This window comes from Mastigoproctus giganteus, chromosome 8 (assembly GCF_048544385.1).
Source record: "Mastigoproctus giganteus isolate SK-2022 chromosome 8, ASM4854438v1, whole genome shotgun sequence".
NCBI lineage: Eukaryota > Metazoa > Arthropoda > Arachnida > Uropygi > Thelyphonidae > Mastigoproctus > Mastigoproctus giganteus.
In genome coordinates this window covers 48545486-48562749 of record NC_143582.1, presented here as the reverse complement: position 1 = coordinate 48562749, position 17264 = coordinate 48545486, and the positions used below count along the sequence as shown (strand labels likewise).

The 17264-nt window shown below is 37.6% G+C and overlaps 1 protein-coding gene across 1 annotated transcript in view; it reads right to left on the bottom strand.

Annotated features, from left to right (window-relative positions):
• Positions 1-6291, bottom strand: part of RpS4 (ribosomal protein S4) — a 55393-nt gene extending 49102 nt beyond the window's left edge. Inside the window, exon 1 of the mRNA XM_090379355.1 lies at positions 6202-6291. Coding sequence (XP_090235481.1) covers positions 6202-6204 — 3 coding nt within the window. The 5' untranslated portion in view covers positions 6205-6291. The remainder of the gene's footprint in view (positions 1-6201) is intronic.
• Between the last annotated feature and the right edge of the window lie 10973 nt (positions 6292-17264).

The window sequence follows — 17264 nt, the reverse complement described above, 5'->3', positions numbered from 1 at the left end:
TTGTTAGTACCGCCTACTCAATGATGTTCACTTGCCAATTCAACAGTATCATGTGCTTTCCTATCAATCACTTTGAAGAAATATACGACTTTGTGAATTTCTTATATTCTGCTTTCATTCATATATACACGAAAGAAAATTTATGGTTAATGTATGCTGTATGTTACTTTTCAGAAAAAAAAAAAAATACAACAGCATATAGCCTATGTGATTGATGATGAACGAAATTAAAAAAAAATTCATGAAAACCACCTATTGGGAGTCCAGTTAGATGAGAACAGACATATCATATAATGATTGACAGGAAAGTTACATGGTACAGTTGAGGTGAGAAACGAATGTCACTCAGTAGGCGTTACTAAAAACCGACTATGGTAGCATTCTATGTATTGCCACTGCAGCATGCTCAAGTTTACCGCAGCGAATTTCGTTTTCCCCTGAGCCAACATCAATTTACAAATCTACCCTATTTATTGTAAAGTTTACGACCACTTTTAACTGTAACAAAACTGAAATAAAGACCCTCTTATGGGCATCAATGGCTACAAGTATTCATTAAAAGGATGATTATTTAATTCCAGATGCTAATGCGCAATTTCGGAAGGAAGGAGGCAGTATATTTGGGCGGCTGTTTAGCAGTAAATGCTTGAAAATCTTAAAATGCTTTTACTAATTTTTATAAAAATTCATTATAGAGAGAGAGAGAGAGAGAGAGAGAGAGAGAGAGAGAGAGAGAGAGAGAGAGAGAGAGACTAACACTTCACTATATGGGGTTAATTTTACATGTAATTTCGTTTCAAGGTGCAATGTTTTGGAAAAAATTCGTAATATAGAGAAATTCGTTAAATAGAAGTTCGTAATAGAAGTTCCACTGTATTTTGATTTCCTGTAAGATAGTCCTCTGAAAGCAATACATAGACAAAATGCAAAGTGTAATGTCAGTTTAATCATGGCCTGCATAAAAAATTCAAAGAAATTACATTTGGCTTGCCACCCAAAAATGTTACCCATCCCTGGAGCAGACTAGCAAAATAAAAACCTACATGCTTATATCAAATAACCTTAACCTTTTTAAGGTTGGTTGACCTACAGTGTGACTTCCTAAACCTAAATAGCTTTGTAATTTTTTTTATATCAATATAATACAGTTTTTAATCATTTCTGGTTTAATTTAGAAGAAAATGTTTCAAAAAGTCCACTAATTCACATTTAAAAAAAAATTGAAAGGCTATTGAACTCTTCAGTACTTCAAAGAAATTATCAGTAATTCTGGCCTTTTTTTTTGCACCTCCCAAGGTTTTTTGCAGTACTTTGATCCAAGCCCAAGGCGGGATTCAAACCCGCGACCTTTGGGTTGCCAGGCAGGCACTTTACCCACCCGGCTAGCCCAGTCGGCAATTCTGGCCTAAACCAACATCAAAAATTAACAATACGGTTCTATCCCCAATAACTGTGAATACTCAGGGATGCTTCTCACCTTTCAGTTGATCACCTGTGCCAGCTAGGCACTACTTTCCCTGAACTAATTGGAGGAAACAGCAGTTCCATGGAGGGTTTCATATTTTTCAAGTAATAAATTACTAAAGTGCATTTCTACTAAGAAAAATTTGTATTAGCAGTGGCAAATGATGCAAGTGAACAAGCTTAAACAGCATCAGATACCCAGATCATCTGTCCATCACCTCTAATAATTTGTCCAACTCAACCTACATACTTCCACAATGCCAGATGGAATGTTACAAAAATCAGAAACTCTGAAAACAAAATTTTGCATGCAGCCATCTTTTTCTTTTTTTTTTTATTTAAGTTCATGTGCCCTTATGCACATTGTCTAAAGAAGAATAAGGTAAGGTTGCTATCAGCATTTACTTAAACCATTCAAAGCCTTAAACACAATCAGATCTCCTCACAGGTGATTAGTGTACATACTCTGCACTTTGCAAAACTGAAGTCTTTCATAGTAAGAGTACCCTTTTATATCTTTGACAAATCTTATTGCTCTTCTCTGCACATTCTTCCCAAAATGAGGCTTCCAGACCTCTCTACAGTACTCATGATGCAGCCTAACATTGCATTGTACCAAATGGACAAATTTCTGTATCTGATTGACAGAACCCATGAGCTGTCAATTACCCTTAGGTCTTTTTCTTTTCCACCACCTACCTAGGTGGTATGGGATGTTTGGATTACCATTACCCATATGCAGTATCTTGCATTTATAAATAGCAAACCCAAAATGCCACCTATCAATCAATCAGCCTAACTTTCTAGTTCTTGTAATAGTTTTGCTTTGACTCCTGCCATTAACAAGCCTACCTTTTTATCATATGCAACATTGACAATCTTTACATACCTTCATCAACATAGTTAATAAATATTGAAAACACTAATTTTCCTCTCTTTTTCTGTTAAACTGCCTGTGCACACTGTTCATTTTAATTGGATGCTGCTTTTCAAGTAATTAAAACAACAGAATTACCAAAATATTTTTTTAAAATTTATTCTGCAAACACAGTCAAGTATGAATATTTCTGACAGGCTGATGTGAAATTAGAATTGTATGATAAACTTCAGCAGTTAGATTATAAAATTAATAATAAATAGACACTGACTTTAATTATAATACTTTTAAGCATCAATACTGATCTTATTCTGTAGATATTATTTTTCAGTTATGCTTAGTATTTTTTTTACCTTCTTTCAAACTTCCAACAATTTCTCCTCCACTTTGCTCTCAGTTATTAGAAAATAATTGACAAATGCAAAGTACTGCATATGGGTAGAAGTAACCCCAGAGGAACATACCAACTGTGTGGTACTACATTCAGGGAAGTGGAAAGTGAAAAAGACCTGGGGGGGGGGGGGGGGTAATTGTGCAATCAAATATGAAGTTTGCTAGCAGGGACAGGGAGGTGATTATCACGTTGTACAAGGCAATGGGTCAGGCCACGCCTTGAGTACTGCATACAGGTCTGGAGGCCTCATTTTAGGATGTAGAGTTGCTTGAGTGTGTACAGAGAAGGGCAACAAGGTTGATGAGGGGAACAAAGGGGTCCTCTTACCAAGAAAGGCTTAAGTTCTGCAAATTGCAGCGGCTGGAGACTAGGCACCTGTGAGGTGATCTGATTGAGGTGTACAAAGCATTGAATGGGTTGGGCACACTGAATTCTGATGGGATTCTTCTGCTTGCTTAGATTACAAACCTGAAGGGGCTTAAATTCGGTCTAGATTCAGTTAAGGATACAGCGTCCCGACTGCTTACTGATCTCGGAGATATGGGCGTGATTGATGGGTGCTGACTTCGCCCAGTGTCACGTGATCTCCTGAACATGCGGAGACAACTGCACGAGTGCCACCTGGTGCGTGTCACAGTGTCAAGTTTCCGTATGTTCAGGTTACGAACTTCGCTGTTAGAAATGTCACGTGATGTTAATATCTGATTAGTTGATTATTTAATTTTATGGATGCATAATTAAAAAACAAAAAAAGAAAAGTTGTTTGGTTTTGGAAAAGGCTAAATAATACATATCGGGGGTGTGGGGGAAGTAGCCCCACGGAAAATCCCCTTATTTGCATATGCGATTGCTAGTAACTTACTTTTTGGTTTCCCTCGGTTGAGACAGGTGTCGGTTGTATTGGGTGATTTTTTTCCTGTGAAATATTAGTTTGAAAACGTTGGGTTGTTTACAAAATATAATTTGGTTGATGAAGTGAGTGGTTTCTGTCTTTTTAGCATTTCTGTTGACAAGCATCAGGTAATTTTCAGCGTGAAATCATGTAGTTATCAGTGATTATTCGATTGCTTGTGATTTACTTTTTGCTTTGCCTTGGTTAAGTGCAGGTGTCTCTTCAAAGTGGGTGATTTATTCCTGCAAAATATTAGTGCGAAAATGTTGGATCGTTTAGAAAACATAATTCAATTGATAAAGTGAGTGATTTCTGTCCTTTTAGCATTTCTGTTGACTAGCAATAGCAAATTTCAGTGTTATTGCTCGTGAAATCGTCCAGTCATCAGGCATTGCATGTGGTGTTAATTTTTGTTACAAATAATATGCTAATTACTTGTTTTCTAATGTTCGGGCAGAAAAGCAGGGGATCGGGATCCCCTATCCCCCATCTAGTAATGTATGGGCGAGATGCATCAGGGGTTGCACATCGTGCTAATTTTTTTAAAAAAAATTACCACATCGCCTTTTCTTTTTCTTCATTTCAGCTCCAATTTTGTGGGGGGAAAGCAGGGGTTAGGGGGCAGCAGCCCCCAACAAAATTTAAAACAAAACAAAAAAATGTGTAAATGTGTTCACTCGCATCAGTAATTCTCGTTGTTAATGCTCACGAAACAGTCTAGTAATGTACAGGCAAGAAGAATCAGTGGTTGCATGTCGTGTGAATTTTTACTTGTTTTTTAAAAAATTGCAGTTTTTCCTTTTCTTCATTTCAGCTCCGCTTTTGTGATAGCTCGTGACATATTGCAATCTCCGAATAATGTGCATTTTTGTTACTTTCTTTTTAAAAAAATTGCCATTTCCCGTTCGTTCTATTTTTCCTTTTGATTTGCTGTTCCATTTATATCGTGAAATTTCCTTATATTACCATTTTGCCTTTTTTTTATTCTTTTCAGCCAATCTCATTGTTAATGCTCATAAAATATAGCCTAAAAAAAAGTGCATTTTTGTTTGTTTCATTTTTAATAATTGTTCATTTGCTGTTCCTTCTTTCCCAAAATTTCCTTTTAAATTACTTTTCTCCCTTTTTTTCTTTTTTTCAGCTCTATCCGACTTATTCAAATGTCAGTGACATTTTGTGATCCCCGAAAAACATTAATTTTTGTAACTTTAATTTTTAAATTTATTGAATTTATTGGATTTATCCATTGTTTTCAGCCACCATATTTGTTGCTGTTCCACAGGCCATCCGCGTGTCACTTGACATCCGCTTGGTTTTTTTTTTTTTTTTTTTTAGGAGCATTAGCAACTAAGGCCATATTGCTCCGGGATATGCGGTGGTCATTCCCTGACCTCTCCGCATACTTCGTATTTGGTGGTGACGGGCTCGAACCCGGGTCTAATCAAGAAGCGTGTGCTACGCACTGCTGCTCCTGCCCACCTGGCTACGGAGGCGCCCTTGACATCCGCTGGGTGAGGTGAGGAGGGGAGGGGAGGGGAGGGAATGCATGAGTGAGCAGAATCAAACACGACAATCACTGCTTTTCCCCTACTCTCCTTGCCGCCATTTTTGGCGGCTGTACCTGATACTGAAACTCTACCTTAAATTCAAATTGAGAAAAGGCAGTTGTACAACAGATGTGCAGAAATTTGCCTTCGGCCAGTCGGTGGTTAATTTTTGGAACTTTCATCTGTCGTTATGTAAGTTGGATAACTTAAATAATTTCAAAGAGGAACTGGACAAACTTTAAGAGGAAATGGTTGTGAATTTTTTTTTTTTTTTTTTTGGCTGATGCTATATAAGCTCATATGCTTGCTTTCTTGCATCACATGCCTCTATTACTACTACATATAATACATATGTACACAATATACCTACATCAGTGTCATGCAAACTACAGAATAAGCAGGCAAAGATATTATCTCCCCGTGTGTGATTATGTATCTAATAGACCGCTTAGAGACAGGCTGAATGAATGAATGAATATATATGTACGCACACCACAAAAATATATATATATACATATAGGTGTGTGTATATATATATATATATTTTTTTTTTTTAAATCTCCGTACTTTGACATGTGCAAGGAAAACGTTTGAAGTTGGGTTAGATATACTTGTCCTTTAGTATTTTATTATTGAGAACAATAAAACAAAATTATATTATACTTTGGAAATTCACTGGTTAAACTGATTCAAAGTCACATGATAATAAAGAGACTGACTTTGATTATAATACTTTTAAGCATAACGTAAATTTATTTTCTATTGTAAAATAAATTTGCGTGACACGGATCTACAATGCACATACATATTATTCGAATATGCTGTTAAAATTTTAGTAATATTGTATATTACTAAAAGCACCAAAACGGAAACAACAATACGCGTATGTGTAAAACTGAAACTACAAAACAATAAAAATTTTAGATACCGCACATATTCGAGTCAAATTAATAAAGAAAGGCAACAACTCAAAATAACCTTGGATTACAGAAGAAAATAAAGCAAAGAAACATAAAATAATACCCACCATCACTGCAGCTTCTACAACTTTCACTTAAAAAGACTCCCGACATTCACAGCGAGGTATAAGTATTTAACGCCACCAATGAGCACAAACAGTAACCAACACCTCACAAAATATACTGTATATAATATATATAAACAAAATCACACAGAAGAGCCAATGGATATAATCATTAAGAAAAATTTACAAACAAAATTGGAAAAATTCATAAGAGAGATAGTAAAAAGGTTACGACAACGGAGTTGTTATTGCTGTTGTTATTGGATTTTAGCAGCATCGGCACCTTAGGCTATGTTGTTCCGTGTATATCGTCTGAGAACTGCGTGTGTTCTGAAGTCGATTTTCTGTTTGCTGGACGAAAAACCTTGGTTTACGGGGAACATGTTACACTCGCCTGAGAACAACTAACTCAGCCACGTTGTGAAAAAAGACACATAAAACTACCTCCTGTCATCGACAGGTTTCGAACTCCAGTTTTCTTCCACCCGGTGTGGGGAGGACGGCGATCGTACCAACGAAGTGCAAAACATATAGTACAAAATTCTATCTTTTCGTTTTAATTTTAAGTATTAATTTTAATTTTACTAATGTATGCATTGTTATAATCAATACACTAAAACTTATATTCTGATTAATTTTTAATGGCACACCCAGGGTGTGCCATTAAAAAAAGTTGGATATCATCGTTCTCTCTCTCTCTCTCTCTCTCTCTCTCTCTAATAATAATAATAATAATAATAATAATAATAATAATAATAATAATAATAATAATAAGAAGAAGAAGAAGAAGAAGAAGAAGAAGAAGAAGAAGAAAGTGTACCGTACTACGAGTACGAACACACAAGCTGTACTAGAACCGCGCCATAATAACGGATAACACCATTCCGCAAAACAGACCGGACATAACCCTTGTGGACAAGATGGAAAAGGCTACCAACCTGATTGACACAGCGGTGCCGAACACTAGCAATGTCCACAAAACCCATGAGGAAAAAATTAGGAAGTACACGAACCTGAGACATGAGATCAAGGAGATGTGGCATATGCAAGAAGTATCAACCATCCCAATCATCGTGTCAACCACCGGTATAGTACCAAAGACTCTACATATAAACCTAGCAGCAATAGGTCTCGCAGAGAACACTTACAAGGAACTCCAGAAAGCCGCAATCCTGAACACCTGTAGGACAGTCAGAGATTTCCTCGACCGACAGTAACACCAGACATTACAACCACCCTGTGTACTTGGTAGCAGTACCAGTCACGGAGTGGAATCCCCCGATCAGGGAGAAATAATAGAAGAACAACAACAATAATAATAATAATAATGAATCACTCTTTAAATTTCTAAGATTTTTGATCATATAATTTGATCATTTGGCATAATTTCATATAATTGGCAAATAAAATTTGATCGTTTCGCAGAAAGGTCATCTAGATGGCAGACTGTTTTCTAACTGGGTGTCCACTTTTCTCTATGATTGCTATCTATAGGAAGAGAAAATGGCTCTCTGTCTTCTACCTTCTCCACTAATATAGATATCCCTGAAGGTAAAGTTCGTCTTTCACTATTCTTCTCGTTTATAATAAGTACCTAAATCTGCTGTTTAGATATACTATCAGCAGTTATGCTGACAACAGCACGTAACATTACAACTTTCAGTTTCAGAAACCTTTCTCTTCGCACACAGTTTCAGCTTCTCAATTATCCAACACCAGTTCCTTAAATGCTAATCATGTTGATTCTTCTAAAACTCAGTCATCTCTTATATCTAGTAAAACGGAGCCTAAAGATTCTCTGATTAACTTCAATAACATTCAGATTTCTAGACAAGATCACATATCTCTATTAGGGACTAGCCCGACGTCTGATCGCTCTTATGAATGAGCACGCCACAAATGGTGCTTCCTCTGAATCTAAAAACTAAGTTTTCCTTTTTTGCTCTGTCAGTTATATTTCTTCTGAACAGTTATTCCCTCGGTAAAAATCTTAAATTGGCCACAGAATATTCTTCTCATATCTGGGGTGGGGCCCCAAAACCCCTCTCGAGCTTCAAGATTCCATTCAAAAAGACGGGCAGTAAGGTAAATTAATGATCAATTTCTTACAATATCCACAGAAGAACCAAATCATCTATGAAGTAAAAAACTTCATAGATGATTTGGTTCTCCTGCATGCATTTTCTGTAGGTACTACGACGGCCACTGCTCTTCTGAAAGAGCATCTATAATTCCTGCGCTTTCTTCCAAACACGAACATTCTTGCCGTGAACAGTCAGAATTCATTTACTGTTCCAAATGCGTACTTACAGAACCAACTTTTACCAGGAGCATTCCTAGAATATGTGGTGCCCGGGTGCCAATCGCAATTTGGCACCATTTAAAATTTAATTCATATGTGTATATTTTCAATTGGGCCTAGGACCTGGAGGCACTTATGGGATGACATTGTTAATATATGTATATTCATATGTGTATGTAAGTTTTAGGTTTTCAGACGCCCCTTGTGCGGTTGCGTTGAGGTACAGTGCACTCCTTACACCTTCGGGACTGCCGTCCCCTGACTTTCACTCTCCCTGATTTATTCCTTCAATTTCTCTTTTCTGGTACAAACCTGAAAATACAATCTACAGAAATTTAAGTCTATTGTCAACAAGTCGATTCTGTATTTTAAAACTTGTACCAAAACAAATATTAAGAACAATTGAGTTTAACGCATTTCGTGTATGGGGTTTCGTATAAATCACGTAGTTCAATACACTTATTTTATTGAGTCTACAAAAACCATAATCCTTCAAAAAAAAATCTTCAGCTTGAGCCAGACGTGCACAGCTTTACATCGTTGACAAAGGTGAATTTTCTAAAGTAGGCTCATCATCATGGAATTCATTTTAAAATGCGTTCCAAGACGAGGGGTTTTAAAATGAGTTTCACGAAGATGTGAAATATCAGCTTTCTAAATAAATAGATATCAGTTGAGACAGACTATGTGAGAAGGTTGTTCAAATTCACATTCATGAATTTTACCTTCAGCAACTTGGGCTTGGTGCATGGGTGCATTGTCAAATAGTATCAAAACTAGATTATGCAAATTTCCGAGTCTCTTTTCACGAATTGCAACTACAGTACTGTCCACGTGATTCTTTTTATCATTAATTACCAGGGTATATCTATCAGGAGAAAATGTTAATGAGCTGTAGAGCAGATATGATCTTTTAAGGGTATGAAAGGTGATATTGTTGTACGCGTCGGAACCAATGACATTAAGAGTAAGAGTTCTGCAAATTTACTCAACAAGTACAGGTCAATGTTGAAAAAAAAAGTGAGTTGAAAAAAAGTTGTCGATCAATTCGACCCTGGAGATATTGTGCAAGGCTCAAGGGGTAGAATTTTTTTCAGCCTGGTCTGTGCTTGTTGACAGGAGAGACTACTTCTACACATATGGGCCACATTAAATAGAAAGGGTGCAAGAAATATTTGTTAATGCTATCGAGGCAATGTTAGTTGGGACGGTAAACTGCTAGCTTAGGGGATACACAGACTAAAAAGTTAAGAGCGGCCGCACACAAAGGCAAAAGTGATTCTTGCCCTGCTTCTATTAGAATGAGCAGAAGCCTGAAAAGCAAAGTGATGGAGATTTCTGGGAGCTGGGAGTCATAGTGGAACAATTGAATACATGGGCTGTTTTAGGGTAACTAAGAGTAGAAACAGGTGCATGTATACTTGCATGTAAACCAATGCTAGGAGTATAGTTAATAAATTTTATGTGCTTGAAGTACTAATCAAGACATCAAAGGCAGATATTCGGATATCAGAGCCGTGGTGTCACATAAATTTAAGCAGTGCAGAGTGTGAATTCGGGGAGTACAATGTGCACAGAAAGAACAGACAGAGTAGGAAAGGAGGACGGGTTATGTTGTTAGTTAAGAAACATATAAAACGCTAAGGAAGTGCGTCTAATTGATGTTCGTGGACAATGCAGTCTGAGGCTGTTTGGTATGAAATAAACCCTGGCAAATGAAAAATGAGAGTAGAGGTGTGTTATAGGCTTAATGAATCTGATTAGTATAATGAGCAATTGTGCAGAGAAATAGAGTGGGCCAGTAAATCAGAATGTCCTATAATGGGGGATTTTAACTTTACAGATATTAAATGGGACTTGTGGGTTGGTCACCGGCACACTAACAAGACTTTTGTGGATGTGCTGGATGACTCCTTTCTACAGCAACATGTTCGAGAGGCAACCAGAGGGAGCAATACTCTTGATCTGATTATCAGCTGTGATTATTAATGCATTAAGCATTTGCAGATAAAGGAATCATTGCGCGAGAGTGATCACAATGTATTGATGTGGGAATTAACTATCATCAAGGCAAAAGGTAAGGGCTTTTGCTTTTGTAAAGATGGCTAAAATGGTCGCAGACAGTTTTTAAATTCTGTACAGCGAGATCAACTATTGATATTACCAATGTTGAATTCTAAATGGGAACACTCCAGGGACTTAGTTTTATAGGCTACTAGGCTTTTCATTCCAACTAAGAAATACTGTTCAAGATCTACGCCTAAATGGATGTCAGATGAATTAATGAGGCTCGTGGCAGAGAAGAAGAATGTATGGGATGCATATAAATTATCAGGTGACATAGAAGCCAATGGCAGGTATAAACTAGTCTGTAATAAAGTAACAAAGGAAGTTAGGCAGGGGAAGGCAAATAACGAGAATTCTTTGGCAAATGATGCAAAGAGTTCTTTACTTATGTAAACTCTATAAGGAAAGGGGTGAATCAGGTTGGACCACTTAACATACATGGGTCGACTTTTGATGATCTACTCAGGTAACTAACAAACTGAATGAGTATTTTACATATACATTCACACATAAGGTGTCATTCAATGACGAGAGTGCTATATGTTTATCAAACGTTAACAGGGAGCTAAGTGATTTTGTAATAACTGAGAGCAAAATGGAGGAGAAATTGTTGACGTTTAGCGTAAGAAAGGCACCTGGGGTGGACGGGATCTATCTAGTTATATTAAAGGAGGCAGCAAAGGAAGTAAGCAAACCCTTAACCATATGAGAGCTTCCTTGGACTCGGGGGAAGTCCCCATGGCCTGAATTTGTGCAAATCTTTCACCAATTCACAAAGGAGGTTCAAAAGGTGAGATAAGTAAGTATATACCTGTTAGTTTAACTAGTGTTCCGGAGAAAATAATGGAATCACTGGTTAAAGAAGCATTGCAGAATCATCTAGACAACAATGCAGTAATAGTTAAGACAGAGCATGGGTTTGTTAAAGGGAGCTGTTCTCTGACCAATTTGATTGGGTACTATGATGTTGACACAAAGGAACTGAATGCCAAAAATAATTTTGATATCATATACTTGTATTTCAGGAAAACCTTTGATATTATTGCACATGGAAGACTGCTGTACAAATTGGAGAGCTATGGCATTAACGGTAAGTTGCTACAATGGATTAAGGGATGGTTGAGTGGAAGACGACAGACAGTGGTAATCAATGGGCACTGCTCTTCCTGGAGAAATGTTTTTAGTGGAGTTTCCCACGGTTCGGGGTTGGGCCCATTGTTGTTTTGTATGTTTATCAATGATATTGATGAAGGTATATCAGATTCAATGTTCAAGTTTGCAGATTACACAAAGGTTATCAGGGTTGTTAACGACAGTAAACACAGTATGCTACTCCAACTGGATCTAGATAACTTCAGAAAATGGGCTGAGAAGTGGCAACTGAAGTTTAACATTGACAAATTCAAAGTACGGCATATAAGTAATGATTACCGAAGAGAAACGTACCAGCTGTGTGGTACTATAGTCAGGGAAGTGGAAAGTGAAAAAGACCTGGGGATAATTGTGCACTCAAATATGCAGTTCGCTGAGCACAGCAGACGGGCTGCCAAGGCTGGTCATGAAGTCTTGTCAATGATATATAGCAATTTTGCTAGCAGGGACAGGGAGGTGATTATCCCGTTCTACAAAGCCATGGTCAGGCGACATTTAGAATACTGTATACAGGTCTGGAGGCCTCATTTTAGGAAGGATGTAGAATTGATAGAACGAGTACAAAGAAGGGCAACACGATTGTGAAGGGAAACAAAGGGGTGCTCTTACCAAGAAAGGCTTAATTTCTGGAAATTGCAGGGCCTGGAGAGAAGGCACCTGCAAGATGATCTGATTGAGTTTTATAAGGCTTTGAATGGGTTGAGCAAGCTGAATGCTAATGGGATTCTCCTCTTGCTCAGAATAAGAACCTGAGGGGGCACAGTTTCAAACTGAGGAAAGATAGTGGTAGTATAATGAGACATATGGCAGAGAATAAAAGTGCATGGGTTACATATAAATTAATGGGTGACATGGAAGCCTGTGATAGATTATTAATGCTAATGCTAATAGATGTGCGGAAATTTGCCTTTAGCCAGCGAGTAGTTGATTGGTGAACCATCTTTTATTGTGGACACCAATGGCCTAAATAAGTTTAAGGATAAACTGGAGAATATTTGGAACGAATGGGGGGGGGGGTGAAACGGGAGCGTTTTCTTTTTGACTGATGCTGCATAAGCTTGCTTTCTTGCCTAGCATGCCCCTACAAATGCTAATGCTAATTTTATTTCATTTTTACATTATTTTATTTATTAATGATTGCGTTTTGTGTTATGTTCTCGTGATTTTCACATTATTTATATTCGTGATTCATGCTATTAGAAATCTGTTCAAGGTCCTTTCTGTGGAAACGGGATATGCGATCACAGACGACCTAAGTCTTACTATTTCACTACATTTCTTCTACCCATTGTGCTGTTCTTCAGCCTTATTTCTCGTGGGCCAATAGTTATAAGAACTCTCTACGGGAACTATCTTTTCCTATCTTAACTAATTTCACTTTCACAGTGGCACTTTCATTTTCACAGTGGCACTTTCACTTTCACAATAGCACAGTGGTATCGTCACTGTCCTCCGCACACCGGGTGGAAACGGCGTAGTTTCCAATCCCGTCGATGACGCAAGGAACTTTAATGGGCTTTTTTCACTCCGTGGCTGAGTTAGTCGGTCTCAGGCGTAGATAGCAAGGTTTTTCTCCCCAGTAACTGGGGTTTTTTCGTCCAGCAAAACAGGCAAATCGACCATAGAACATACGCAATTTATAGACACAAATACGTGTTAATATATTTAATTACGGGCAACCCTAAAATAATAATTTAAATTTTTTTCTACTTCTATTCTGATTACGCGATGTAGCACACTGTTGGTCACCATCCTTCCCAAACCGGCTAGAAAGGGCTGAGTTTCTAATCCTGTCGATGATGCGACCAACTTTTATGGGATTTTTTTTTTTCACTTCGTTGCTGAGTTAGTCGGTCTTATCCCGTAGATAACAAGGTATTTCGTACAGCAAAGGAGGAAAATCGACGCAAGTTACAGACACAATAGAAATGTGTAGTTGAAAGTAAAGTTTTCAAGCGAGCCTAATATAATGGTTTAATTTTTTTTTTTTTTTTTTTTTTTAAGCTACTTCTGTTCTATGCTGAGTAGGGTATATCACTTGATCTAGATTTCCTTTCACGGCGTTTTTTGAGTAGTGAAAAGATAATGCTGGTACTACGTTCAATTTCACCTTCCTGACGTACTATTCTCTTCAGAGTGAAAAAAAAAAAAAAAAAAAAAAAAAAACCTCCCGTTACAGGGAAATGCATTTTCAAGTTTGGCAGATTTGTAGGTGAAGATCTTTGTTGTTAGTTTCCTTTCAAAAAGGTTTGCTACATTGGTAATTATTTTTTTGCTTGCGAATTAATGGTTTTACCTTTCTAAAAATATGTGTTTCCAAAAAAAAAAAAAAACTGTTAAACTGGAACGTGCAAAAAAAATTTAAAATAAATGCCGAAAAACCTTAAGTTTGTAAAAGAACGCAGCCAGCACTAGTTCTGTTTCTGTCACCAGTATTCATTTGCAGCAACTCTGTAGAAACTGAGATTTTTTCCTTCAGAAAAATCGACCGTAGAACACATGCAATTAACAGACATAAGAAACACAGCACGGCAGATAAATTTAATTATTCGGGTGGCCAAAAAATAATAGGGAAGGTAAGTACTCTTGATGTAGCTTATTGTAGATCTGTTTTGAAATTCCTGGTTCGCCCCTTTCTGATTTGTTTCATTGTCTATGGATGGACACTCCTTTTTGAATTTGAGCAGTTTGTGCAGCTTGTCAATCGTCCTTATGAACTGGTAGATTAATTCTATGTTTTCCAAAGATACAACATAGAAAACATATCGGAAAACATGGCACTCTTTGGTATAAGCCCTCTGTTTTCTACGTTTTCAGGTGCTTGATAGGCCAGAACTACTGCTACTGATATTATCATTATAACAGTATCATAATCCTGTACAGATATTATGCTATTGCTATAATTTCGAGTTTAAGGGTGTTCAGGATAGCGACTTTCTGGAGTACCTTTTAAGGGTTCTCTGGGAGACATTTCGCTGCTAGGCTGTAATTTTGGTCTTTGGAATCATACTGGTGGCTAACCGATGATGGTGATGATCGCTACCTGATGCATATGTCACATCTCTTTGATCTCTTGTCTTAGGTCCATATTCATCCGAAAGTTGTGGGAAATGTTTTGGTAAATATATTATGTCCTACTATTGAATTCTCATGTTGTTGTTGATGATCTGTCCTGCCATGAAATTCTAATTGGAGTGATTTGGTGAATTGCTGATCAGAGTAGAGTATGCTAATATTGGTAAATGATTTTGTGATAACTGGGACAAAGGGGAAGAGAAATTGTTGAAGCTAAATATAAGAAAGGCGCCTGACGTGGACGGGATCCTACAGTTATATGAAAGGAGGCAACAACGGAAGTCAGCAAACCCTTAGCTATAATTATGAGAGCTTCCTTGGACTTACAGAAATTCCCCATGGGCTGAAGATGTGCAAATGTGACCCCAATTCACAAAGGGGATCAAAGGTAACACAAGTATTTACAGAATAGTTAGTTTAGCACCTGTTCCGGGGAAATTAATGGAGGCCCTGGTAAAAAAAGCACCAAAGGATCATCTAGACAAGACTGAAGTTAAAATTTATACAGCATGGGTTTGTTAACGGAAGACTGGCCAATTTTATTGATGCACAATGAGGTCACAAAGGAACTAGATGCAAAAAATAATTTTGATATCATATACTTGGATTTCAGAAAAGCTTTTGATACTGTTGCACATGAAAAACTACTGCACAACTTGGAGCAGAATGGCATTAAGGGCAAGTTACTGCTCTGGATAAAAGGATGGTCGAATAGGAGAAAACAGTGTGTGGTAATCAGTGGATATTTCTCTTCATGGACCGATATTATTAGTGATGTCCCCCAATGGTCCATGTTGGGTCCATTGTTGTTTTCTGTATTTATCAATGATATTGATGAAAGTATATCAGGCTAAATATCCAAGTTTGCAGACGATACGAAGGTTCGCAGTGTTGTTAATAACACTAATGACAGTATGCTACTACAACAGGATGTAGAATAGTTGAGCAGATGGGCTGGGAGATTGAAACTGAAGTTTAACATTGACAAATGTAAAATGCTGCATATGGGTAGCAACAATCCCAGAGTAACGTATCGACTCTGTGGTATTACCCTCAGGGTCGTAGAGAATGAAAAAGACCTGGGAGTAATTGTGCAGTCAGATATAAGGTTTTCTGAAAATTATATACAGGAAATTTTCCAGCAGGGATAAGGAGGCGATTACCACTTGTATAAGACAATGGTCAGGCCACGTCTGGCGTACTGTATACAGATCTAGAGTCCTCATTTTAGGGAGGATATTGAGCTGCCTTGAACGAGTGCAGAGAAGGGCAACAAGATTAATGTATGTAAAAAAAAAAGGGTTGCTCTTTTAAAGAAAGACTTATGTTCTGCGAAATTTCAGTGTCCGGAGACGAGGCACCTGATTGAGGTATTATTTCTTCAAAAATTAATTGATTGATTATGACAAAATCACAAACGAATTCTTCAAGAAGATGATAGTTCTTCCACCTTTTTTTGAAGATCTAGACGCCACTGCAGATTAGTAAACTGCGATAGAAGGAAAATGCCAAAAGCTTTTTCAACATGGCAACCATAGCGGCTTAGGTTTACCGACAGCCATAACACAAAAGGCACTGAATGGTTTCAAAAAGCAAGCAAATCTCTGAATTTCTCGTCGAGAAGTACGCAGGAGACCTCACCTCATTCACAAGAAATATAGATATCGCTGTGGCACTTGATAACGATCGTCCGTCTCTGCGAAGGGTTCCCTTTCTCAACTACACGTACGGACTCATAGGAAGAAGCGTCAGATAACTGACGGTAATATATCAGGAAGCCTAGAAATAAAGAAACTGACACTAAAACAATGAAAGTCCTTTTCGAGTTGGGATTTTGAATGCCATACTTATTTCCAAACTCCATCTAGATTCCTAATTGTAAGCCAAAATTTGAGACCACTAAATTTGTTGCCGCCTCTTAATGCCGTACTACCAAAAGCCCTGCAGAATAAACATCATTTGTTCAAAGAATGTGTACCGTATTACTAGTACGAACTCCCGGCCGTCGTAGCGACCCCTACTCACAAACTAAACTAGAACCGGGATATAAAAATGGAGAAGGCCTCCGCAGAAGAGACCAGACATAATCCTCATCGACAAGAAGGAAATGGCTACTTATATGATAGACATATTGGTGCCCAACACCAGCAACCTCCATAAAACCTACGAGGAAATGATCAGGAAGGACAAGGACCTAAAACAGGGTAGTCAAATAAATGTGGCATATGGAACAAATAATGGTCATGTCAATCACCGTTTTAACCACTGTCATCGTGCTAAAGAGTCTCCATAAGAACCTATCAGCAATAAGCCTCTCAAAGAACACTTACATGTACCTCCAGGAAGCCGCGATTCTGAACATCTGTAGAATGGTCAGAGTTTCGTGACCATTCGTAATAAAAAAAAAAAAAACAATAGTAACCAGACACAACAACCATTCCCGTCTTTCAGAGAAAAATTTTCATAAGGA